Source organism: Rhinolophus hipposideros (assembly GCF_964194185.1).
Source record: "Rhinolophus hipposideros genome assembly, chromosome: X".
Lineage (NCBI taxonomy): Eukaryota > Metazoa > Chordata > Mammalia > Chiroptera > Rhinolophidae > Rhinolophus > Rhinolophus hipposideros.
Window position 1 is genome coordinate 78,602,665 of NC_138046.1, and position 24,945 is coordinate 78,627,609.

General features: G+C 36.9%; 2 protein-coding genes across 2 annotated transcripts in view; both read right to left on the reverse strand.

Annotated features, from left to right (window-relative positions):
* ATP7A (ATPase copper transporting alpha) overlaps positions 1 to 24,945 on the reverse strand; it is a 132,853-nt gene that overhangs the window by 4,466 nt on the left and 103,442 nt on the right. Inside the window, exons 16-22 of the mRNA XM_081043611.1 lie at positions 23,426 to 23,608; positions 21,511 to 21,727; positions 10,939 to 11,085; positions 4,054 to 4,196; positions 2,628 to 2,831; positions 1,992 to 2,109; positions 194 to 296 (exon numbers count right to left, since the gene is read on the reverse strand). Coding sequence (XP_080899737.1) covers positions 194 to 296; positions 1,992 to 2,109; positions 2,628 to 2,831; positions 4,054 to 4,196; positions 10,939 to 11,085; positions 21,511 to 21,727; positions 23,426 to 23,608 — 1,115 coding nt within the window. The remainder of the gene's footprint in view (positions 1 to 193; positions 297 to 1,991; positions 2,110 to 2,627; positions 2,832 to 4,053; positions 4,197 to 10,938; positions 11,086 to 21,510; positions 21,728 to 23,425; positions 23,609 to 24,945) is intronic.
* On the reverse strand, positions 4,581 to 5,785 carry LOC308495426 (peroxiredoxin-1-like). The gene has a single exon (XM_081043612.1). The coding sequence runs from the start codon at positions 5,772 to 5,774 to the stop codon at positions 5,175 to 5,177; it is 600 nt and encodes a 199-aa protein (XP_080899738.1). The 5' UTR covers positions 5,775 to 5,785; the 3' UTR covers positions 4,581 to 5,174.

Sequence of the window (24,945 nt, forward strand, 5' to 3'; positions counted from 1 at the left end):
TGAACTCAATTTTACCCCTCAGTGCTTGTGCTTGCTATGTATAGACTGCATAATGTGATAATTACATAGCTAACACTTATTATTAAGACAGTTGGGCTTATCATTGATTGGTACAAGAATAAATCCTACAAAGACTGACTGTGGATGATAAAAGGAATATAAAATACAAACGTGAGCAAGCCATCATACTTACAGTTTAAGTAAGAGAGAAGAAAGTACTACTGAAACAGATGAAGCGGCCATTGCAGCAGATCCCATCCAGGGCTGCAAAACCAAACCAATGGGCATAAACACTCCTAGGAAACAAGTTTGGATTAGTTACAGCATATAGGATGAAACAGGCCACCAATATGTTCCTAATATGCTTATACAAATAATTTCTTTGTTGGGTATTTATTCAGCAATTTATCCTCCTGTTGGTGGAGATTTATGTGGCTGTCTATTTTCACCGAGTGCTGCTGTGACCATTCCCATGCCTATCTCCCTGGGCACATGTCAGAGAATTACTCTTGGGTACATAGCTAGAGGTGAAGCTGCTGTGTTACATCATGGGCACATCTTCAACTTTAGGTGAAGATTCCTCAGTTGCTCTTCAAAGTGGCTATACCAGATCACAATCCCATCAAGAGGGCATGAGAGTTCATGTTTTACAAACTCATGCGCACTTGGTTTTGACAGACATTTTCATATTTGCTCCTATGATAGGGATGAGACAGACTTATATTTTTAATTTTTATGTATTTATCTTTATTTTCTACTTTTTCTACAGTGATCATATACACACACACACACACACACACACACATATATTTTTTAATCACTTGCTCCGTGAATTAATCTCTCTAGTCTTTGATTAGTCTTTTACTCTTTGTCCTCTCAGCATTTGTGCATTTATCAACAACTTTGTAAATGCTCTCATATCTTTTTTATGTGTTTCTTTGGTTCTCAAACCAGAGAGAACAAGAAGAAAGTGACAACCACTTCTCTTAAGTTATTACTATCGTCTTTCCCCGAAAATAAGACTGGGTCTTATATTAAGATTTGCTCCAAAAGACTAATTAGGGCTTATGTTTAGGGGATGTCATCCTAAAATATCATGCTAGGGCGTATTTTTCCATTACGTCTTATTTTCGGGGAAATAACGGTAACTCCTACCAAGCCCCTAGGCACAGGGGATTATCAGATACTTATTAAACAACTCCAAGTTGCTTTTTTTTTGGTTATACTCCTTCATTCAATATCTTTCTCACATCTTGTCCCCAAACTTTAAAACAAAGAGTCTGTGAGCTACTATAACGTTAAGCGAAGAGCAGAAAATTCTCCATATGCTATAATTACAACTATGTAACAAGACAAAAACTGATGCAGGGTAAAAAATACCAAAAGGAAATATACTAAAACGCTAACAGCAGCTGTGTTTGGGTAGTGAGATTAAAGGTAAATTTGCCCTCTTCAGCAAAAAATAAATGAATAAGCAAATAAATATATATGTGAGTAAGAGTATATAAAGAGATAAAGCAATGTAGCAAAATATTAATTGATGAACACACAATGCAATATACAGATGATGTATTACAGAATTGTACACTTGAAACCTATATAATTTTATTAACCAATATCACCCCAATAACTTTAATAAAGTTTAAAAAATAATAATCGATTTAGTTGAAAGGTACACAGATTTTCATTGCATCCTTTTTTTCCTCGTCCATGCAGGTTTGAGATTTTTTAAAACGTAAAGTTGGAGGAAAATATAAAATAAAATAAACCTATCACAATGCTTATCCATTCTAGACTATAATGAACATTGCTGAAAATTAAAATTGTTGATTTAATATTACCTTGCAGCACACCAGCAGACTACATACAAAAATTGAGCTCAAAACTAATACATAGAAGACTAAAACTTCCAACATAATAGATCCCTAATGACTTCAGAGGAAAAAGCAATACTAGTTAACAATCACATAAAAAAAACAACAATCACATACCAGCAGCTATGGGAATTCCAACCAGATTATAAATCAGAGCGAAGACAAAATTTATCCGAATCCTCTTGACTGTCTTCCTTGATAAGTCAATACTTGCCACTACATCCAGAAGATCATTCTGAGAACAGAAATATTTGTGATATTAATGAGACTCTAACTTACCTAGTAATTTTTACATTGATACTGTGTACATTGAAGCAATGTGTGTACCTTAGGGTAATATGTGAATTAACTACAAATCTCAGATATTTGAGTCAGCCTTGGAAGATGTTTCTCAGGAATTTTTCTCAGGGTTCTGAAAATATTTTTAGAGTTTTATTCTGGTATGGGGATTAAATCCTATTAAAACAACCTCAGTAAATATTTGTTGAAGATAATTTTATTATAAGTATGTTTCCAAATCTTATTATTCACTTTAGAAGCTTGTCACTGGAAGCTTGCTTCACTGGATTGAGAAAGTCCGGAAGTAATTTAATTAGTAAGACTTCTCATTCTCCCACCTCAAATTCTCCCAGTCTCAATGGCTGGTAGCATGGGAATTCAGACAGAATCGTCAAGCTCAGTATATTTTAAGACACTACCCCTGACCATGTAGAGTAGTTTCAGAGTCCTCAGAGTTCAGGCTACAGGACTTACCTTTATCAAAACCACATCGGCCGCTTCAATAGCTACATCTGTGCCTGTGCCAATGGCAATTCCAACATTAGCCATCGCCAGAGCTGGGGAGTCATTGATTCCATCTCCAACCATTGCTACCTGTTTCCCCTCCTCTTGAAGTTGCTTCACCTTAGCAACCTTGTGGGAAGGTAGAACTTCAGCAAACACTTTAGTGATGCCAACCTATGTGAGGAAAAATAAACTCAATTCAAGAAATATTACTGAATACCTGAAATATAATGCAGCAATAATAAGCCATCACTGTCCACCCACCAGATGTCCAAATTTTAAAATACTGATACTATCCAATGATAGTAAGGATCTGGAGAGAAACAAGTTCCTTTCTACACTGTTGGTGAATGTGTAAATTGGTACTGTCTTTTTCGAGGATATTTGGTGGCATCTATCAAAGTGCACACATAATTTGGTTCCGCAACTCCATATCTAACTATATTTGGACAAACTTGTACATATGTAAGAAGAAGTATGTCCAAGGATGCACATTACTGCCCTGTTTGTAACAACAAAGTTTTCAAAACAACCTAAATGCCCATCATTAGAGGAATGGTTAAATAAATTATGATACATCCATACCATGGAATTTCATGCAGCTGTGTAGAAAGGATGAAATAATTTTTTATGTTCAGACATGAACAAAGATCCAAGGCATATATATTGTTATATTAAAAAAAGCAAACTGCTAAACAATGTGTACAAAAATGATCCAATTTATGTTGAAAATATCAAACTATACATTTGTATATGAACATACATGCATATGAAAAAGTGTGTGGGAGGGGGTAGGACTGGACAGGGAACTTGGGAAAATTGAAGGTAACAAACTTTTAAATTTATAACCTTCTGTATTTTACTTGTGTTACTTAATTGAAGAGGGGAGAAGGCATTCCAAAGTAGAAAAGACTAAGTTTTGAAGATAAAGTTTTGAGGATAAGGCAAATGCAGGGGTCAGGGCAGAAAAATGATATGTCAAGTGGTGCATTGGAAGAAGGTTCCATAGTGGTGTTCAGGATGGACTAGACAGGTTGGTGCATGGAGCTACTGCTGTATTTTAGGCCTGAGAGGATGAATCTGGCTTACCCGGCAGCACTGGTGAAAAATACAAGCAACATTTCAAAGGAAGCAGCGACAGAAACTGTTGCATGCTATCACTTAACCATTTCATAAACTAAGCAAATAGCTTTTTACCTATTACAGTAGCAAACAAAGCCCAAAGTCCTTCCTGCAAAGGATGCTAATTCTTTAAGGAACCAGATATAGCTACTCAGTGATAATGAAAATAATAGATAATACAAAGTTTTTAGCATCTGAAGGCAAGAAAGAAAATGTATATGAAGAATTAGAAATCACCACATATTCCACTCCAACACCTAAGTAAACCAATTACCTGAGAAGCAATAGATCTAGCTGTTTTGCTGTTGTCTCCAGTCATCAGAACTACTTCTAAGCCCATAGATTTCAGAATATGGACAGCCAGGTCTGCTTCAGGCTTCACTGTATCAGCAATAGCTATCAAGCTGCACAGTTCATCTAATATAGGAGCACCAGAAAAAAAGAGAGTTTGGAATGTGGTAGAAGTAGAATAACATACTGACTTAAAATTTAAAAAGAAATTCAAAAAGAAATGAATTTTGTGAAGTAAAATTGTTCAGGGCTTGGCTTAAACCAAAACATCTCCAAGCCAACAAACACTTTATGCCACAAACCCCGCAACAAACATCCATATTTAGTTATGAAAATTTTACAGACTGAGGTAGGGTTTACTAATGAAGGTAGGAATAGGAAAACGAAGAGACCTTATTGGATACTAAAAGACTCTTTCTTTACTTAGAGAAGTATTGGCCAACACTTTAGCTAATTTAAACGTAAATTAACTGAAAAACTAATACTTTTTTTTTTCTTTTTTTTAAGATGAAAGGGGTGGATGGAGATAAAACTGGCATTTTATACTGGGGGTAAAAGTCACTGCAAGTCGTTATTTCATTTTTAAAACAAATGATATTTTCTGCTTCCTACTGGACCTAAAAAGGCCATAGTAAGATACCACTTCAATACTTAGCAAGGATTATAAATGTTGACTAATTAATATCACAGCTAGACATTTACTCTAAGAAATGATTTAACAAAACACAACACATAAAAGATGTTTATTGTAGTGCTATTTACAATAATGAAATATTAGGAATAGCTTAAATTTGCAACAGGGGAATGATTAAGTTAATTACAGTGTATAAATTTGATACATTAGGCAGCAATAAAATAAAATTGGAAAATTACATATATTTTTTTCTCAGTTCCAGTTTAATAGAAACTACAAAAGATCAAAAGTGATGCCTCACTACTGTACACATCAATTGGTCTGTCTCATAGCAAAGTTCAGGCCATTTCCTCCACAGGAATAAAGGCCTGTCTATCCCATACCACATCTGGGCTAAATCTAAGGACTGTGTTTTAAGCATGACAGTAGTACAAGAGGTTTTGTCCCATGGCTATCCACTAGCCCAGCACTCATTTCTGCTTAGAGAAATATTCTTTGCTCTTCTGGACATCAGGCTTGATGGTATCACTGCCAGGCTTCCAACCAGCTGGGCACACTTCTCCATGTTTGTCAGTGAACTGGAAGGCCTGAACTAATCTCAGAGTCTCATCCACAGAGCGGCCGACAGGAAGGTCATTTACAGTGATCTGCCAAAGAATACCTTTATCATCAATGATAAAGAGGCCTCTGAACGAGATGCCTTTATCAGCCTTTAAGACCCCATAGTCTTGAGCAATGGTGCGCTTGGGGTCCAACACCAAGGGAATGTTCATGGGTCCCAGTCCTCCTTGTTTCTTGGGTGTATTGATCCATGCCAGGTGACAGAAGTGAGAATCCACAGAGGCACCAATCACTTGGCAGTTGACTTTCTTAAATTCTTCTGCCCTATCACTGAAAGCAATGAGCTCCGTGGGGCACACAAAGGTAAAGTCAAGAGGGTAAAAGAAGAACACAACATATTTTCCTTTGTACTCAGATAGACTGATATCTTTGAACTGACCATCTGGCATAACAGCTGTAGCTTTGAAGAGGGGGGCAGGGTGCCCAATTTTAGCATTTCCTGAAGACATCTTGCTATCAGCAGCTCTAAGGCACCAAAACCAGTCAGGAAGAGGACGCCCGGAAAATTATATTTTCAAAAAGCAAAATAAAACAGTATGTGTACAATTTTTATTCAATTTTAATGAGGTAAAATTTACACACAATAAAATGCTCCCATTTAAGAACAGTACATGTGGGGCCAGCCCGGTGGCTCAGGGGGTTGGAGCTCCGAGCTCCTAACACTAAGGTTGCTGGTTCAATTCCCACATGGGCCAGTGAGCTATACCCTATACAGATAAGGTTGTGACAATAGCTCTCCCTGGAGCTGGTCTGCTGTGAGCAGCTGGAGGTTGGCGGAGGTTGGTATAAGCTGCCATGGGCTGCTGAGAACTGCTGTGGGCTACCATGTGCCGCCGTCAGCATCAAGCAGCCAGTGAGAGCGGCTTACTGACGACTGGCGACTGACTGTCTCAGGCAGGGGGAGCGGAGTGCAAGGCTCATAAAACCAGCATGGGCCAGGGAGCTGTGTCCTACACAACTAGACTGAGATGGCTTGAACCAGAGTTTGGGGGGAGGGGGGCGGAAGACGGGAGAGAAAAAAAAAGGATAGTATATTATGTAAGAGACAGACAACAGTTTAGTGGTTACCAGAGGGTAAGCGAGGAGAGGGTGGTAGAAGAGGGTAAGGCGGTCAAATATATGGTGACGGAAGGAGAACTGACTTCTGGGTGGTGAGCACACAATGTGAGATATATATATATATATATATATATATATATATATATATATATATATATATATGAGGAATTATAATAATGTACAATAGAAACTCATGTAATTTTACTAACCATTGTCACCCCAATAAATTTAGTTTAAAAAAAAGAACAGGACATGTACTAATATTGTAATTCTGTGATTTGAATACACATATCTACCAGAAATGGAATATATGCAAACAGAAGGGTAACAACTCAACAAAAATCCAGAACTGAAATACATACTATAACAAAAGAAGAAACAAAGGGAAATATCATAGAATACCACAACACAGAAATAATACACAACAACAAAAAGTCACAGAAACAATGGAGACACAGTCTTACCAGAAAACTAAAGATAGAATGATAGGAAACCCTCACATATCAATAATCACCTTAAATGTAAATGGACTGAACTCACCAATAAAATGGCACAGAGTAGAAGACTAGATAAAAAACTAAATCGAGGGCCGGCCCGATGGCTCAGATGGTTAGAGCTCCATGCTCCTAACTCCGAAGGCTGCTAGTTCGATTCCAACACAGGCCAGTGGGCTCTCAACCACAAGGTTGCTAGTTCAATTCCTCGAATCCCTCAAGAGATGGTGGGCAGCGCCCCCTACAACTAAGATTGAAAACAGCACCTTGAGCTGTGCTGCCTCTGAGCTCCTGGATGGCTCAGTTGGTCGGAGCACATCCTCTCAACCACAAGGTTGCCGGTTCGACTCCCACAAGGGATGGTGGGCTGCGTTCCCCGCAACAAGCAATGGCAAACTGGACCTGGAGCTGAGTTGCGCCCTCCACAACTAAGACCAAAAGGACAACAACTTGAAGCTGAACAGCACCCTCCACAACTAAGACTGAAAGGACAACAACTTGACTTGGAAAACAGTCCTGGAAGTACACACTATTCACCAATAAAGTCCTATACCCTTAAAAAATTAAATAAATAAATAATGATGTTTCCTTATTGAATTGCACACTCACTAAACAAAAAAACAAACAAACAAGAAAACCTAAACCCAACCATATGCTGTCTCCAAGAGACACATCTCAGCTACAAGGACAAACAAAGACTCAAAGTGAAAGGGTGGAAATTGACATTCCAAGCAAATGGTATCCAGAGAAAATCAGGTGTAGCTATACTGATATCACATGAAACAGACTTCGGAGTGAAAAAGAAAACAAGAGACAAAGATGGACATTTCATAGTGGTAAAGGAGACTATACAACAAGAAGACGTAACAGTCATCAATATTTAAGCCCCCAATCAGGGAGCACCGAAATATAACAAGCAACTACTAACAGAACTAAAGGGAGAAATTGACCAAAACACAATTATACTAGGGGACCTAAATACATGATTGACAGCTATGGATAGATCATCCAAACAGAAAATAAACAAGGAAATAAAAGCCCTAAACGACACATTAGATGAAATGGACATAATTGACATTTATAGAGCATTTCATCCTAAAACATTGGACTATACATTTTTTTCTGGTGTACATGGAACATTCTCAAGGATACACCATATACTGGGACATAAAACTAACCTCAGCAAATTTAGGAAGATTGAAATCATACCAAGCACATTCTCTGATCACAAGGCTTTGAAATTGAATATCAACTGCAAAAAGAAAGCAAGAAAAAACACAAATACATGGACATTAAGCAACATATTTTAAAGAACGACTGGGTCAAAGAAGAAATTAGAGGAGAGATCAAAAGATACATAGAAACAAATGAGAATTAAAATACACCCAGCAAAATTTTTGGGATGCAGCGAAAGCAGTTTTAAGAGGGAAATTTATATCATTACAGGCCTATCTCAAGAAACAAGAAAAATCCCAAATAAATAAACTCACGTTACACCTTAAAGAACTAGAAAAAGAAGAACAAATGAAACCCAAGGTCAGAAGAAGAAAGGAAATAATAAAAGTCAGAGTAGAACTAAATAAAACAGAGAACAAAAAGACAATAGAATAAATTAATTGGAAAAAGAGCTGGTTGTTTGAAAACATTAACAGAATTAACAAACCCTTGGCTAGGATCACTAAGATAAAAAGAGAGAAGACACTAATAAACAAAATCAGAAATGAAAACAGGGAAGTTATCACGGATGCCACAGAAATACAAAGGATCATCAAAGAAAACTATGAAGGACTATATGCCACCAAATTCAGTAACCTAGAAGAAATGTACAAGTTGTTAGAAACATACAGCCTTCCTAGGCTGAACCATAAAGAACTGGAAAATGTAAACAGACCGATCACAAGTAACAAAATTTAATCAGTCATCGAAAACAAAACCAAAAGCAAAAGTCCAGGACCCGATGGCTTCACCAGTGAATTCTACCAAACATTCAAAGAGGATCTAATACTAATCCTCCTCAAACTCTTCCAAAAAACTGAAGACGAGACAGTACCCCCTAACTCATTTTATGAGGCCAACATTGCCCGGTTAACAAAACCTGGTAAGGACAACACAAAAAAAGAGAACTACAGACCAATATTTCTGATGAATACAGATGCAGAAATCCTAAACAAAATTCTTGTAAATCGAATACAACAATGCATTAAAAAGATTATTAATCACAACCAAGTGGGGTTCACCCCAGGGGCACAAGGATGGTTCAACATCCGCAAATCCATCAATGTGATACATCAAATAAACAAAATAAAGGACAAAAGCCACATGATTATATCAATTGATGCAGAAAAAACATCTGACACGATGCAACATCCATTTATGATTAAAACACTTAAGAAAATAGGTATAGAAGGAAAATACCTTAACATAATAAAGGCCATATATGACAAGCCCTAAGCTAATCATATAATTAATGGTGAAAAACTGAAGCCCTTTGATCTGCGTTCAGGAACACGACAGGGCTGTCCCCCTATGACCTCTGCTTTTCAACAGTGTTGGAAGTCCTGGCCAGAGCAATCAGACAAGAGAAGGAAATAAAACGCATGCAAATTGGGAATGAAGAAGTTGTCACTCTTTGCAGATGACATGATGCTATATATAGAAAACCCTAAAGACTCCACCAAAAAGCTATCAGAAACAATCAACAAATACAGTAAAGTTGCCGGCTACGAAAGCAACGTACAAAAGTCCATTAGATTCCTATATACTAACAATAAAAACTCAGAAAAGGAAATGCAAAAAGAAATTCCTTTTTCAATTGCAGCAAAAAGAATAAAATACCTAGGAATAAACTTAACCAAGGATGTAAAAGGCCTATATGCTGAAAACTACAAGACATTTTAAAAAGAAGTTGAAGAAGACACAAATGGAAAGACATTTTCCACGTGCTCATGGATTGGAAGAATCAACATAGTTAAAATGGCCATATTACCCAAAGCCATATACAGATTTAATGCAATCCCCATCAAAATCCCAATGGCATTTTTTTTAAAGAAGTAAAACAAAAAATCATATCTGTTTGGAACCACAAAAGACCCTGCATAGCCAAAGCAATCTTAAGAAAAAAAGAACAATACTGGAGGTATCACACGCCCTGACTTTAGTTTGTAGTACAGGGCTACAATAATCTAAACATCATGGTATTGGTAGAAAAAGCAGAGAACCGTATGATTTCACTGATATGTGGTATGTAAACCAAAAACAACGAAAGAACAAGACAAACAAATGAGAAACAAAAACTCATAGACATAGACAATAGTTTAGTGGTTACCGGAGGGTAAGGAGGGAGGGGGGTGGTAGATGAGGGTAAGGAGGATCAAATATATGGTGATGGAAGGAGAACTGACTCTGGGTGGTGAACACACCATGGGATTTATAGATGATGTAATACAGAATTGTTCACCTGAAATCTATGTAACTTTACTAACAATTGTCACCCCAATAAACTTTAATTTAAAAAAAAGTAAATGGAATATATGCAATTAAAATTGACATTGTGTTAGGATAAGATTATGGATATTATTATACTTTGTTATTATTTAACATTACGTTATTATTAGGTTTATAAAAATCCTTGATTAGCTTTTTAAAAACATAGGCTAGGAAGGAAAATAAAGCCAGGCAAATGCAAGAGAATTCTAAATTAACTGGTAACAATTATGCATTGCTAATTATGTAGAGCTTGTAGACATTCTCTTCTGATTGCTTTTATTTTCTTTCTGAAGTCAGAAACCTAGTCATCCTCTGGCATGAGAATGGGAGAAGAGATCTAGAAGGAATGGGGAATGAATGAACTAGGTAAATGTGGTAGAATTACCAGACGGCACTAAGGGCCCACTTAAAATTAGTAATGCTACGTAATTTACCAAGCTTATACACTGTAATTAACTTTGCATTCAGGCTGTGTTTAAATAACACTCATAGCTTAGAAGACTTTCAAAAATACACATAAAACAATAACTGAGATCATGACATTGAATCATAGTGTACTTATGAAAAACCTTACCATCAATTGCCACCAATACAGCAGTTCGACCTTTATTCTCGTGTTCAGTCATGGAATCATCTACATCATTATTAATGATAAGACCATTTCGAATCATCCACTCCCGGTTACCAATGAGGACTTTGTATTGCTGAGCATTCAGAACATCTGAAAGAAAGTACAGAAATAACATTTAGTGAACTCATTTAACATTTATTACAACCCCATAAGACACATTCTTCCTGTCTAACTTTGCACAGTCACTACACTGTATTTTTAGTAGAACACAACCTACAACAGTGATTTCCATGTTTTCAAAAACCATACTATGTTCTTCCATGCCTCTGGGCCTTTGAATATGTTGCTGCCTCTAACTGGAATGTCTTTAGCTCTCCTCTCAAGACACCAAACTCCATCATATTCTTCAGAAGCCAGTTTAAATGTTACTTTCTTTTTTTAACATAAATTTTATTGGGGAATATTGGGTAACAGCGTGTTTCTCCAGGGCCCATCGGCTCCAAGTCATTGCCCTTCAATCTAGTTGTGGAGGGCTCAGCTCAGCTCCATGTACAGTCGCCGTTTGCATTCTTTAGTTCCACTAGGCGCAGCCCACCATCCCATGCAGGAATTGAACCGGCAACCTTGTTGTTGAGAGCTTGAGCTCTAACCAATTGAGCCTCTGGCAGCTCAGCGGCAGATTGTTGTCTTAAATCTAGTTGTGGAGGGCGAAGCTCACTGGTTGATGTGGTAATCAAACCCGCAACTCTGTTGTTCAGAGCTTGTGCTCTAACCAACTGAGTCACCCGGCTACCCCAAAATGTTACTTTCTTGGTGAAGCTTTCCTTTTGACTTTTCCCTTTGACGTTCCATAGCAATTAAATTAAATTAAAAATTGTTATTGTATATCAGTAGCTGAATGTGATTGATTAAAAACATATAACCATCCTGATGTCTCATTTTAAATGTGTGACCACTAACTTTAAGTAGGCCCCTACTGCTGTCTGGCAAGTCTACCACATTTCCTTGGTCCATTCATTCCCCATTCCTTCTAGATCTCTTCTCCCAGTATCATGCCAGAGGATGACTCTGCTTCCTACCTCAGAAAGAAAATAAAAGCAACCAGAAGAGAACTTCTACAAGCTCTAATCAGATCTAGTCAACTATCTGTGCCTGTGTACACATTAATCTAGCTTCCCTTCTGTTATTAAAAACTGCCCTGCTCCTATTTAAGGGGAACCTCTCCACTTGTATGCCAGCTCCCCTTCCTTCGCTGATTCTAGAACATCTCTCAAACAATTCTCCTCCCATTCCTGTATAATCAAATTTTCTGTCTCTACTGGAGATAGTCCTATCTTAAAATTAAAAAAAGCTCTTGATCTCACTTACCTCTCTACCTACTATCCCATTTTTCTGCTTCTATAAATAGCAAAACTTCTTGCAAGATTTCTATCTATTGGCTCAAATATTTTTAAAATTAATTAATTAATCAATTTTTTAATTAGTTTCAGGTGCACAAGACAAACTAATACTTAGACGTTTTATCATTTATATTCCTCACACTGTGTGGACACCCCTCTGCCCATCCACTAACCCTACGACATTGCACCGAGCCATTACATTTCCACTGTTTCTATTCCTAATGCTGTACTCCACTTCTTGTAAGTATATACATGCATATATGTATATATATATATATATATATATATATATATATATATATATATATATATATATAAAATTGCAGTTGGCACTCATTGTTCAGCTTCAGGTGTACAGTGCAGTGATCAGGCATCTAAATCATCCCTGAGGTGGTCTCCCAAATGGGACACGTGTCCATCAGATACTCTACAAAATCTTTACAACATTATTGATTACGTTCCCCAAATTAATTTTCAAAACCCCACGGCCATCTTGTGGTTACTACCTGTTTTCTAATCCCCTCACCTTCCCCCTTATCCCCACCCCCCCCCCATCTAGCAACCCTCAGTTTTTCCTCTTTGTCTCCAAAACTGTTTCTGATTAGTTCATTCACTTATTCTTTTCTTTTTTTCTTTTTTTTTTAATTTATTAGTTTCAGGTGTACAAGACAAGGTAATACTTAGACGTTCATCATTTATATCCCTCACACTGTGAACCTCCCTCCCCCCATCCACTATCCCTCCGACCTCGTACCGAGCCATCACATTATATATATAAAATTATAGTTGGCATTCACTATTGTTTAGCTTCTGGTGTACAGAGCCATGATCAGGCATCCACAGTATCCCTGAGTTGGTCTCCCAAATAGGACAAATGTCCATCGGATACCCAACAAAATCTTTACATTATTGAATACGGTCCCCAAATTAATTTTCAAAAACCCTGAGGCCATCTTGTGGTTACCAGCTGCTTCCTAATCCCTTCACCTTTCCCCTTATCCCCACCTCCACCCCCGCCCATCTAATAACTCTCGGTTTTTTCCTTTTTGTCCCCAAAACTGTTTCTGATTAGTTCATTCACTTATTCTTTTCTTTAGATTCTGCATATAAGTGAGATCATATGGTACTTGTTTTTCTCTTTCTGACTTATTTCACTTAAAATAATGTTCTCTAGATCCATCCATGTTGTTGCAAATGATAAGATTTCTTTCTTCTTTATGGCTGCGTAATACTCTATTGTATAAATGTACCACACTTTCTTAATCCAGTCATCTACCGATGGGCATTTCGGTTGTTTCCATGTCTTGGCTATTGTGTATAGTGCTGCAATAAACATAGGAGTGCATAAAGATTTTTGAATTGGAGTTTTGGATTTCTCCGGATAGATAACTAGGACTGGAATTACTGGATCATATAACGTAGTTCCATTTTCAGATTTTTGAGATACCTTCATAAAGTTTTCCATAGTGGTTGCACCAATCTGCAATCCCACCAACAGTGCACAAGTGTTCCGTTTTCTCCACATCCGCACCAGCACTTGTTGTTTGTTGATTTATTGATGATAGCCATTTTGATGGGGTGAGGTGCTATCTAATTGTGGTTTTTATTTGCATTTCTCTGATGGTTAGTGAGGTTAAGCATTTCTTCAGATGTCTGTTTGTCATCTGTATGTCCTTTTTAGAAAAATGTGTCTTCATGTACTCTGCCCATTTTTTAATTGGGTTGTTTGTTTTTTGGAGTTGAGTTGAGTGAGTTTTTTATAGATTTGTGATATGAACCCCTTATCAGATATATCATTGGCAAATATCTTTTCCCATTCAGTAGGATCCCTCTTTGTTTTATTGATGGTTTCCTTTGCTGTGAAAAATATTTTTAGTTTCATGTAATCCCACATGTTTATTTTTTCTCTTACTTCCCTCGCATGAGGGGATATATCAGTAAAAATCTTACTCCGGGTAATATCTGTGAAGTTTCTTCCTATATTTTCTTCTAGGTATTTTATGGTTTCAGATCTTACATTTAAGTCTTTAACCCATTTTGAATTTATTTTTGTATATGGTGTAAGAAGGTGGTCCAGCTTCATTATTTTGCATATGTCTATCCAAGTTTCCCAGCACCATTTATTGAATAGACTGTCTTTACCCCACTGTACATTGTTGCTTCCATTGTCATAGATTAAATGGCCATATAGGCATGGATTTATTTCTGGATTCTCTATTCTGTTCCATTGATCTATGTGTCTCTTTTCATGCCAGTACCATGCTGTTTTGATTACTGTAGCCTTGTAGTAGAATTTCATGTCAGGTATCGTTATACCTACCACTTTGTTCTTATTCCTCAAGATTGCTGAGGCTATCCGGGGTCTTTTAGGATTTTAGGATCCTATATAATTTTAGGATTATATGTTCTATTTCTGTGAAAAACGTCATTGGTAGTTTGATAGGCATTACGTTGGACATGTATATTGCCTTAGGCAGTATGGACATTTTAACTATACTAATTCTTCCTATCCATGAACATGGTATGAGTTTCCATCTATTTGTATCTTCTTTCATTTCTTTCTTTAGTGTCTGATAATTTTCTGAGTACAAATCTTTTACTTCTTTGGTTAAATTTAGTCCCAGGTATTTTGGAGCAATTGTAAATGGGATTGCTTTTTAAATTTCTCCTTCTGATGTTTTATTATTGGTATATACAAATGCAACTGATTTCTGAATATTAATTTTGTATCCTCGTACTTTACTAAATTCATCTATCAGCTCTAATAGTTTCTCAGTGGAGTCTTTAGGGTTCTGTATATATAGTATCATGTCATCTGTATATAATGATAATTTTCCTTCCTCCTTACCAATTTGGACGCCTTTCAATTCTTTTTCTTGTCTGATTGCTGTGGCTAGAACTTCCAGCACTATGTTGAATGGAAGTGGAGATAGTGGGCCACCTTGCCTTGTTCCTGATCTTAGGGGGAATGGTTTTAGCTTTTCCCCATTGAGTATGATGTTAGCTGTAGGCTTATCATATATAGTCTTTCTTATGTTGAGATATGATCCCTCTATTCCTACTTTCCTAAGGGTTTTTATCATAAATGGCTGCTGGATTTTATCAAATGCTTTTTCTGCACCTATTGATATGATCATGTGATTTTTATTTTTCATTTTGTTAATGTAGTGTATCACATTAATTGATTTGCGGATGTTGAACCACCCCTGCATACCAGGGATAAATCCCACTTGATCATGGTGTATGATCTTTTTAATATATTGCTGAATTCTGTTTGCTAATATTTTGTTGAGGATTTTTGCAACTATGTTCATTGGAGATATTGGCCTGTAGTTTTCTTTTATTTGTGGTGTCTTTGTCTGATTTTGGGATCAGGCTCATAGTGGCTTCATAAAAAGTGTTTGCGAGTCTTCCCTTCTTGTGGATTTTTTGGAAGAGCTTGAGGAGAATAGGTGATAATTCTTTTTTGTACGTTTTGTAAAATTCACCTCTAAAGCCATCTGGTTCTGGGCTTTTGTTTGTTGGGAGATTGTTGATTACTGATTCAATTTCCCTGGTGGTAATCAGTCTATTCAGGTTTTCTGTTTCTTCTTGAGTTAACCTTGGAAGGTTGTATGCCTCTAGAAAACTGTCCATTTCTTCCAGATTGTCAAATTTGTATGCATTTAGTTGCTCATAGTAATTTCTTAAAATGTTTTGTATTTCTGTGGTGTCTGTTGTCACTTCTCCTCTTTCATTTCTGATTTTATTAATTTGGGTCCTTTCTCTCTCTCATTTTAGTTGCGTCTGGCTAAAGGTTTGTCAATTTTGTTTATCTTCTCTAAGAAAGAACTCTTGGATTCCTTGATCTTTTGTATTGTTTTTTCTGGTTTCTATTTCATTTATTTCTGCTCTGATCTTTATTATCTCCTTAGTTGTGCTCCCTTTGGGCTTATTTTGCTGTTCTTTTTCCAGATCCCTTAAGTATGAAGATAAACTGTTGATTAGTGATGTTTCTTGTTTCTTTCGGTAGGCCTGCAATGCTATGAATTTCCCTGTTAGAACTGCTTTCGCTGCATCCCATAGATTTTGGGTCATTGTGTTTTCATTTTTGTTTGTCTCGAGATATCTTTTGATTTCTTCCTTGATCCCAGCTTGACCCTTTTATTATTTAGTAATAAGTTATTCAGCCTCCATGAATTGGTGTGTCTTCCAGATTTTTTCCTGTAGTTCATTTCTAATTTGATAGCACTGTCATCAGAGAAGACAACTGGTGGGATTTCATTTTTTTAAAATTTATCAAGGCTTGTTTTGTGGCCTAGCATATGGTCTATCTTGAAAAATGTTCCATGTGCGCTTGAGAAAAACATGTATTTTGCTGCATTGGGGTGAAATGCTCTGAAAATATCGATCAAATCCAAGTGGTCCAAAATATCATTTAAGGCTTCCATATTGATTTTCTGTCTGGAAGACCTGTCCCTTGTTGTAAGAGGTGTGTTGAAGTTCCCTACTATGATAGTGTTACTGTTGATATCTGTCTTTATGTCAGTCAGTATCTGTTTTATATATTTAGGTGCTCTTATGTTGGGTGCATAGATGTTTACTAGGGTTATGTCCTCTTGTCAGATCGATCCCTTTATTATTATATAGTGTACATCTTTCTCTTTTAATATGTTCTTCATTTTAAAGTGTATTTTGTCAGATGTAAGTATTGCAACTTCAGCTTTTTTCTCATTTCCATTTGCATGAAATATCTTACTTCAACCCTTCACTTTAAGCCTGTGTGTGTCTTTTGGTCTGAGGTAGTCTCTTGTATACAGCATATAGAAGGGTCTTGCTTTCTTATCCACTCAGCCACCCTATGTCTCTTGATTGGAGCACTTAATCCGTTTACATTTAAAGTGATTACTGATATATATATAGTCATGGCCATCTTTAAATTTGTAGTTAGATTGTTTTCATTTTTTATTTACAAAAGTCCTTTTAGTATTTCTTGCAATGCTGGCTTGGTGGTAATAAATTCCTTTAGCTTATTCTTTTCTGGGAAGCTCTTTATCTCTCCACCAACTTTAAATGATAGTCTTGCTGGATAAAGCAATCTGGGTTGTAGGCCTTTGTTTTCCATTACTTAGAGTATCTCCTGCCACTCCCTCCTGGCCTTCAATGTTTCTGTAGAAAAGTCATTTGATAGTCTTATGGGAGTTCCCTTGTATGTAACCCTCTGTCTTTCTCTTGCTGCTTTTAGGATTCTCTCTTTGTCTTTAAGCTTTGCCATTTTAACTATAATGTGTCTTGGTGGGGACCTGTTTGGGTTTATTCTGGTTGGAACTCTTTGCACTTCCTGGGCTTGTAGGTTGGTTTCCTTCATCAGGTTAGGGAAGTTTTCGGACATTATTACTTCAAATATGTTTTCAATCCCTTGCTTCCTCTCTTCACCTTCTGGTATTCTTATGATGTGCATGTTGTTCCGCTTGATGTTATCCCAGAGGTCTCTAAAACCATCTTCAATGTTTTTTATTCTTTTTTCTTTCTTTATTCTATTTGGGTGATCTCTGCTAACTTGTCTTCTAAGTGGCTGATTCGATCTTCTGCTTCATCTAACCTGCTGGTAATTCCTTCAAGTGAGTTCTTAATTTCGCAATTGTGTTTTTTAGTTCTAACTGGTTGTTCGTTATGATTTCTACATCCTTCTTTATGTCGTCTCTAAACTCGTTAAACATTCTTATCACCAGTGTTCTGAACTCTGTCTCTGATAGGTTGGTTACCTCTGTTTCATTTGGTTCCACTTCTGGAGGTTTCTTCTGTTCTTTTATTTGGGACATGTTTCTTTGTTTCCCCATTCTGGCTGACTCTCTATGCTGTGTTTGCTTTGATATGTTAGGTAGATCCCCTAGAGTTTTTAGTTCTTGCTGGGTTATCTTATGTAATATGTATCCTTTATATTTGACTTGCACTACTTCGTTCTTCTCCTCTGCCTGTGCTCCAAAGGTGACTCTTGTGTTGTGTATATTGTCCTGTTAAAGTTGATCTTTAACTGCTTTTTGCTTGTGAGTAGGTGGGGTTAACTCCTAGGCTGAGAGTAGGTGGGGTTAACTCCTAGGCTGACTAGTTGTGAGACTTGGCTCTGCCCACTGCAGGGTGTTCTGTTGCATGAGGGTTGACCACTTAAATGTGGTTTGGCCTCTATGGGATCTTGTGCCTGTAGAGAATTCCCCTCTGGGTGTGTAACTTGTAGGTCAAACCCGGTAGTACTCTGGTTTGGTCTGGAGTTGGCCTCTGCATATGTTGAATCTTGTGCCTTTTAAGCTGGGCCTTGCAAACTAGAGCTCCTCCAATTTCCACTTACTCACTTCCTAGGGATAATGGAATTATATCCACATGCTCTGGAACTATTACCTTGGGCTCCAGCGAAGGGATGGTGACTCAGGAAGAGTCAGAGACATACGAGGGGCAGACTGAGGTGTGTGGCTTAAAGGGAGGGACTGGAATACAGTCGGCATTTTTCCTGTGTGAGTTCCTTTTCCTATTGGCTCAAATTTTTATCTTCTTGTTCTCTTGTAATTCCACTCCCAAAAAACTTTTGTCTCTACTACTTGAAAGAATTGTTCATACTGTACACCAGTTTACTTTAAAACCTAATGGCAAATTCTCAGTTTACATTTTACTTGCCCTATTAGCAACATTATACACAATTAATCACTCACTCCTTGAAATACTTTCTTTGCTTGGCTTCTAGGACACCATTCTTATGAGTTACTTCCTTGCTTACCCTTTCTTCTCAGTCTTCTTCTCTCATCCTTCCTCATCTCCTTAACCTCTTAATTTGTAGTAATGTATGGCTCGATCCTTAAATCTCCTTTTTCCTATCTACTCTCACTCATTGACAATCTTATCCAGTCTCGTGGTTTTAAATACCATCCATACCAGCACCATCCAACAAAACTTTCTGTGATGATGGAAATATTCTATATCTGCTGTTTAATAAAGTAGCCACTAACAACATGTAGCTATTGAGCACTGAAATGTGGCTAGTATGGCTGAAGGGCTGAATTTTAAATTAAATTTTACTGAATTTAAATTTAAAAAGTCACATGCAACTAGTGGCTACCATATTGAATAGCACAGATCTGTAAGTGGAGCTCCCAACTCTGTATCTCCAACCCAACCTGTTTTCTTGAACTCCAGACTTGTGTAGCCAATTGTCTACTTGATATTTCCATTTAAGTGACATCTCCACTTGAATATCTAAAAGGCACTCAAACTTTACATATCAAAAACCGAACTCCTGATCAGTTTTCTTCAATATTGTCCCACCTGTGGTCTTCCCCATCTTATTTAAATAGTAACCCCACCCTACTAAATTGCTTAGATCACAAACCTTGGCATAATTCTTAACTCTTGTTTCTCCCATACTCCATAGCCAATCAGTGAGAAAATCTGTCAGCCAGCTTCAAGACACACCCAGAATTTGACCACTTCCTGTGACCTCTACTGTTACCATGCTAGTCCAAACAACCATTGTCTTCCACCTGGATTATGGCAATAGTTTACTATCTCATCTCCCTGCTTCTGCCCTTGCCCTCCCCGCAACAGTATGTTTTTACCAGAGCAGCCAGAGTAATACATTTAAAACATTAAGTCAGATTCTGTCACTCCTCTATTCAAAACTCTCCAGAGGCTTCCCATCTCAGGGTAAAAACCAAAGTCCTTCCAACGTCCTTACCTGATCTAGTCTTGTAATACCTTCTCTGATCTCACCTCATATTCTCTTCCCACTCATTTTCTCTGCTCTCCTTGGTGCTCTTCAAACTAGTCAAGCATGCTCCTGGCTCAAATCTCTTGTACTTGACATTTCCCCTGCCTGGAATGCTCTTATCACAGATACTCACCTAACTTTCTCCCTCCCTCTCCTCTGGTGTTTGCTCAAACAGCACCTTCCCAATGAGGCCAACCCTTATCATCCTACATAAAATAAGACCGGCTACTCCCAGCATTCCTTATACCCCTTACCCTTCTTTATTTTTCTCCATAGCACTAACTCCATAAGACATACTATATTTTTAAAATTTATTTGCTCACTGTCTTATGTTCTCCCACTAGGAATTTAAGTTCAATGAGTAGTGACTTTGTCTATTCTGCTCATTGCTGACTTTTTTAGTGTCTTGAACAGTGCTTAATAAAAGATGTCAAATGAACAAAATTGCTATGTGTCAGTGTGCTTGATACTAGAAGTTCATAGAAAAATAATAAAGAAATCGCAGTTTAGTAGAATCAGGCAGGTTAATGTTTTCATGCAGTGTACCTAGTACAATAACTGAGTACCATTATGATTAAAAAAGAAGAGCAAATATATCTGCCTATGTATGCTAGTCAGTGAAGGCTTCACTGAAGAGAGATGTGTGGTGAGTCTTAGAAGATGAAAATAAGTTCATGAGGTAGATGCCATTGTGGGCAAGGACATTATCCAGAGAAAACAGTAAACAAAATAATCTAATAAGCATGAAATGACATGATGTAAGGAGGAACTCTAGGTAGTTCCATATGGATGGGATATAGAATACATGGCATAGGGAGCAGTGGGCCATGGAAAAAGACAGGACGGGTGGTAACAGACAGTCAGGAGAATATCATGGGGAACAGATCTTGAACTAAGTCCAGAGAGATTGGACTTTGTTCTGCAGGGGAGAGAGAGCCAGTTAAGTCGGGATCCTTAACAGAATTCCATGGATGGGTTTTAGGATATATGCAAACCTTCGAAAAAGAAATTTTCTGAGGGATGAGCATAGCTTTCATCACATTCCTCCAAAGGTTCATGATTCCAAATTAGGTTATAAGCCACCATAATAAGAAAGAAAGTTAGTATTAGTAAGAAAGTTACATAATGAGATTGCTTAGGGAACTAGGGGGAAGGCCACAAGATCCTGTGAAGGACATAAAAGATTTGGAGAAGCTGTGATGAGAAATAAAAAGATAGCAGAAAAAAGGTGGAAGGTCAGCTAAGGCTAGACTTATCACCCTATAGAGGAATCAAGGAGCACAGTTGGAAAATGTTCTTGAGAGGCCTATGGTAAAATTGATTTGAGAGAATGAAACCATGATGCTGATTTTTGTTTCTTATATAACAGTTCAGGGTTATAAAGTTAGACATCTGTTAATTACTGTCCCATAATTGGTACTACAAAGAAAATTAGCTTACTTGAGAGCTGAGCATCAATAATCATGGAAGACGAAGTTGATGACTGTTCATTACTTGCATCAATTTGAACCAGAGATGCATTTTTAATATTATTTTCCTCTATCTTCCAGTTATTCTTATGTAGCAAGCCTTCAATATTGGTGACTTTACAGCTAATACCACAGCCAGGCACAACCTGGAAATCTGTGCAGGTTCCCAAGGTTTCAGTGTCCAGCTCCTAACAAATAGAAACAGAAGGATTTCTTCTGCTGTTCTAATAATCCAAGGTCATCATTAGCAAAATCAAGGTTACTGATAGTTAATTATAAATGTTTAGAATAAAACTGTCACTTATCATTGCCCATTTGACAGTGGATTTTAATAAGGATAAAGGAACGGAGCATTGAGTATAGTGTTCAAAGTTACAGGAGAACCTCAGAAACCTTTTAGTCCTACTCTCTAAAATGTATACCAAGCATAGGGAACAAAAACTTGGAAAGTTTATCAATATTCTCTGCCCGTTCCAATAAAGAATTATAAGTTAAATATTTAATTCTATTGCCAAGTCATATTTTCTATTCAGTAGAGGACAAAGAGTAACAAAGAACAGGGCCTTCAGTTACCAGCGTGTCTCTATAGTATAATTCTGTGTCCTTTGTAAGCAAATTAATTCTGGTCCTTTATGTATTTATACTCTCTGATGTTCCATGTGGGTTTAAAGAAGCCAGGTCAGTAATAGTTAATAGGTAAAAAGGAAAGAACAAATAAAGAAATGGTAACATCAATGGTAGAAATTACAACATTTTAACTATAAAATTATGTGAGATAATTTACAAAGGACTTATACAAATCAATGAAAAAAAGATAAAACAATTCTATGGAATATAGGCAAAGGATACAAGCAGACAGGTTACAGGAAAAAAAAACAAACTCAAATGGCCAATACACATATGACAATTTGCTTAACCTTATTCATAATTAAGTAAATGAAAAGCAAATCATCAATCAGTAAACATTTTTCACTTATTAAATTGGAAAAAATAAAGTGGGAAGAATGTGGGGAAATGGGCAGTCATAAGTTCTGGTGAAACTATACACTGGTACAACCTTTCGTGTGGGTCAACACACGACATGTGGGCATTGGTAATAGTCATCAAAATTTAACTGCATGCATCCTTTGATCTAGCCTTTGCATTGGTAGGCTTTTAACATAGAGATAAACTTGCAAAAGCTGACAAGGATGTTAACTGTACATTGTAAGAGCTAAAAAACCATTGTACAATATGGTATAGCTATTAAAAACAATGAGGCAGATCTATATGTCCTGATATGGGGAAAAAATTAATAAAACAAACAAACAAACCAAAAAAACAAGATACCAAAGACTGGTCACTCTGTGACTTTTCTATGTAAAGTTTAAAAGACAATAAATGCATATATTTTGGTATATGCCTTAAAAATGGTTAAGGATGCACACTTGTGAATATACTAAAAATTACTGCATTATATACTTTACAAGGATAAACTATAACATGTGAATTTTATCTCAATTAAGCTATTATTTAAAAAGACAGGCTAACATTTGTTAAACTTTGGAGAGAGGAATTATGGATTAGGGCAGGGAATGAGGCTTTCCTTTTTCCTTATGTAACTCTGAACTATCTGAAATTTTCCTACTACAAATATGCATTACTTCTATCTTAGCCTTTTTCAGTCAACAGGGGTTATCTGTGTAAGATTATAATCAATTTCTGTTTTCATCCTTATACTTTTCTGTATGAAGAATCTAAGACATATAAAACAAAATGAGAAAATAGAAGTCTCTCTAGCCTCATACCAACTATAGACGTAAACCATAGTCAAACAACAGTTTGGATTTGGTCTGATTAATTCCTATAGGAGATGACTACATTAATAAACAAGGGAAAAATTGTACCTGCTTGCAGTATTTGGTTATGGCTGCTCCTAGAGGGTGTTCACTGTTACTTTCAGCAGTTCCTACAACGGCCAGGATCTTATTGCGTGATATTCTGTTACTTTCCACTAGAACCTTTACTTGATTCACTACCGGGGTTCCATGGGTAATGGTTCCAGTCTTATCAAACACCACTACCTTTACCTGTAAGAAAATTAAAATAAAGTGCACCTATATGATTTGGTAATCCTTACTATCACATTTCCAGAAATGAGAGAAAGGTTTATTTTGATAAACATTACTATTTTGTTTCTTAATAATCTGATCTTTGACTTAATTTGACTTAATAAACTGTCTTTGGGAGAACAAAAGGGGAGAATAAAGGAAGAGATACTCTTAATTATACCTAATAGTTCCCCCTTGTAAATGTTCAACTTACTGTGGATATAACAACTAGAACTAACTGTTAAGGGTTGACTGTTAATAGGTAATTAAGAGATGCCTCTAGTGCCTTCAGGGAAAGATAAAGGCTTTCAATACTGACAAATTATAGATCCACAGGGGAAATCGGGGATTAGGCAGATGATTATAAGAGAAAGGTAAGTACGTAATTAAGCTGAACACCAGGTAAGACCTTCTGGGTTGCTTTGACTTTATTGGGTCAAGATGAGAAACCTGGCTTGAGAAGAGACAGCTCGGGGAATCAATAAGGGAAATGCAGCCCAGAAAGGAAAAAGGAAGGGTTTGGAATTAGAGAACACCACCACCTCACAGTAAACTCAGAATACGAATCTTGAAAAATGAATACATAGCTTGAGGAAACAAGACGAAAAGAGACATGACAGCTAAATACAAAAAAAGGCTCTGGACAAGAGGAAAAAATAGCTTATTAAAGATGTTATGGAGACAACTAAGGAAAACGGATAATGGACTATAGATAATAGTACTATATCAATTTCTTGATTTTGGTCTTTGTACTGTGGTTATGTAAGAGAATGTCCTTCTTGGGAAAACAATCTGATATCTGCAGTAAAGGATATAAAGGAGTTCTTTATATCATTCTTGCAACTTCAAGTTTGAAATGAAATTACATCAAAAATTTTTAAAAATACTATAAAAACTAATAGCCTGTATTCATTGGCTAGATGAGGTTCCAAATCTATCCTAAACTGCACTCTGTATTTACTACATGCATCTGTATATAGTTTATATCCTCATAAGAACATACTAGAAGAAATACGATTTCAGTAAAAGTCAAGTAGACTTGATTGAGATTGTTGTGAAAATCCTAATACGAAAGACATCAGGGATGTGATTATATTCTGGAAGTCATAGTTGCAAACTGTCAGCTAGTGGCAGAAAGGCAAAGAACCTGCACTGTAACCACAGTGGTACCTCTTGGTGAATTGCACAAACATGGAATCACACACAAATAGGTTAGAAGCCTGGAAGACTTGGGCAAATACCTCTTCTGTCTGCCTGGCCTAAAGACTTCTCTAGTCCTGCTGGTGTAGGACTCCAGGTTTTCCACATCAGCGTCT

What these genes read in the sequence shown, in the direction of transcription:
- LOC308495426 (XM_081043612.1), bottom strand. Translation starts at nt 5,774, where the DNA reads ATGTCTTCAGGAAATGCTAAAATTGGGCACCCTGCCCCCCTCTTCAAA.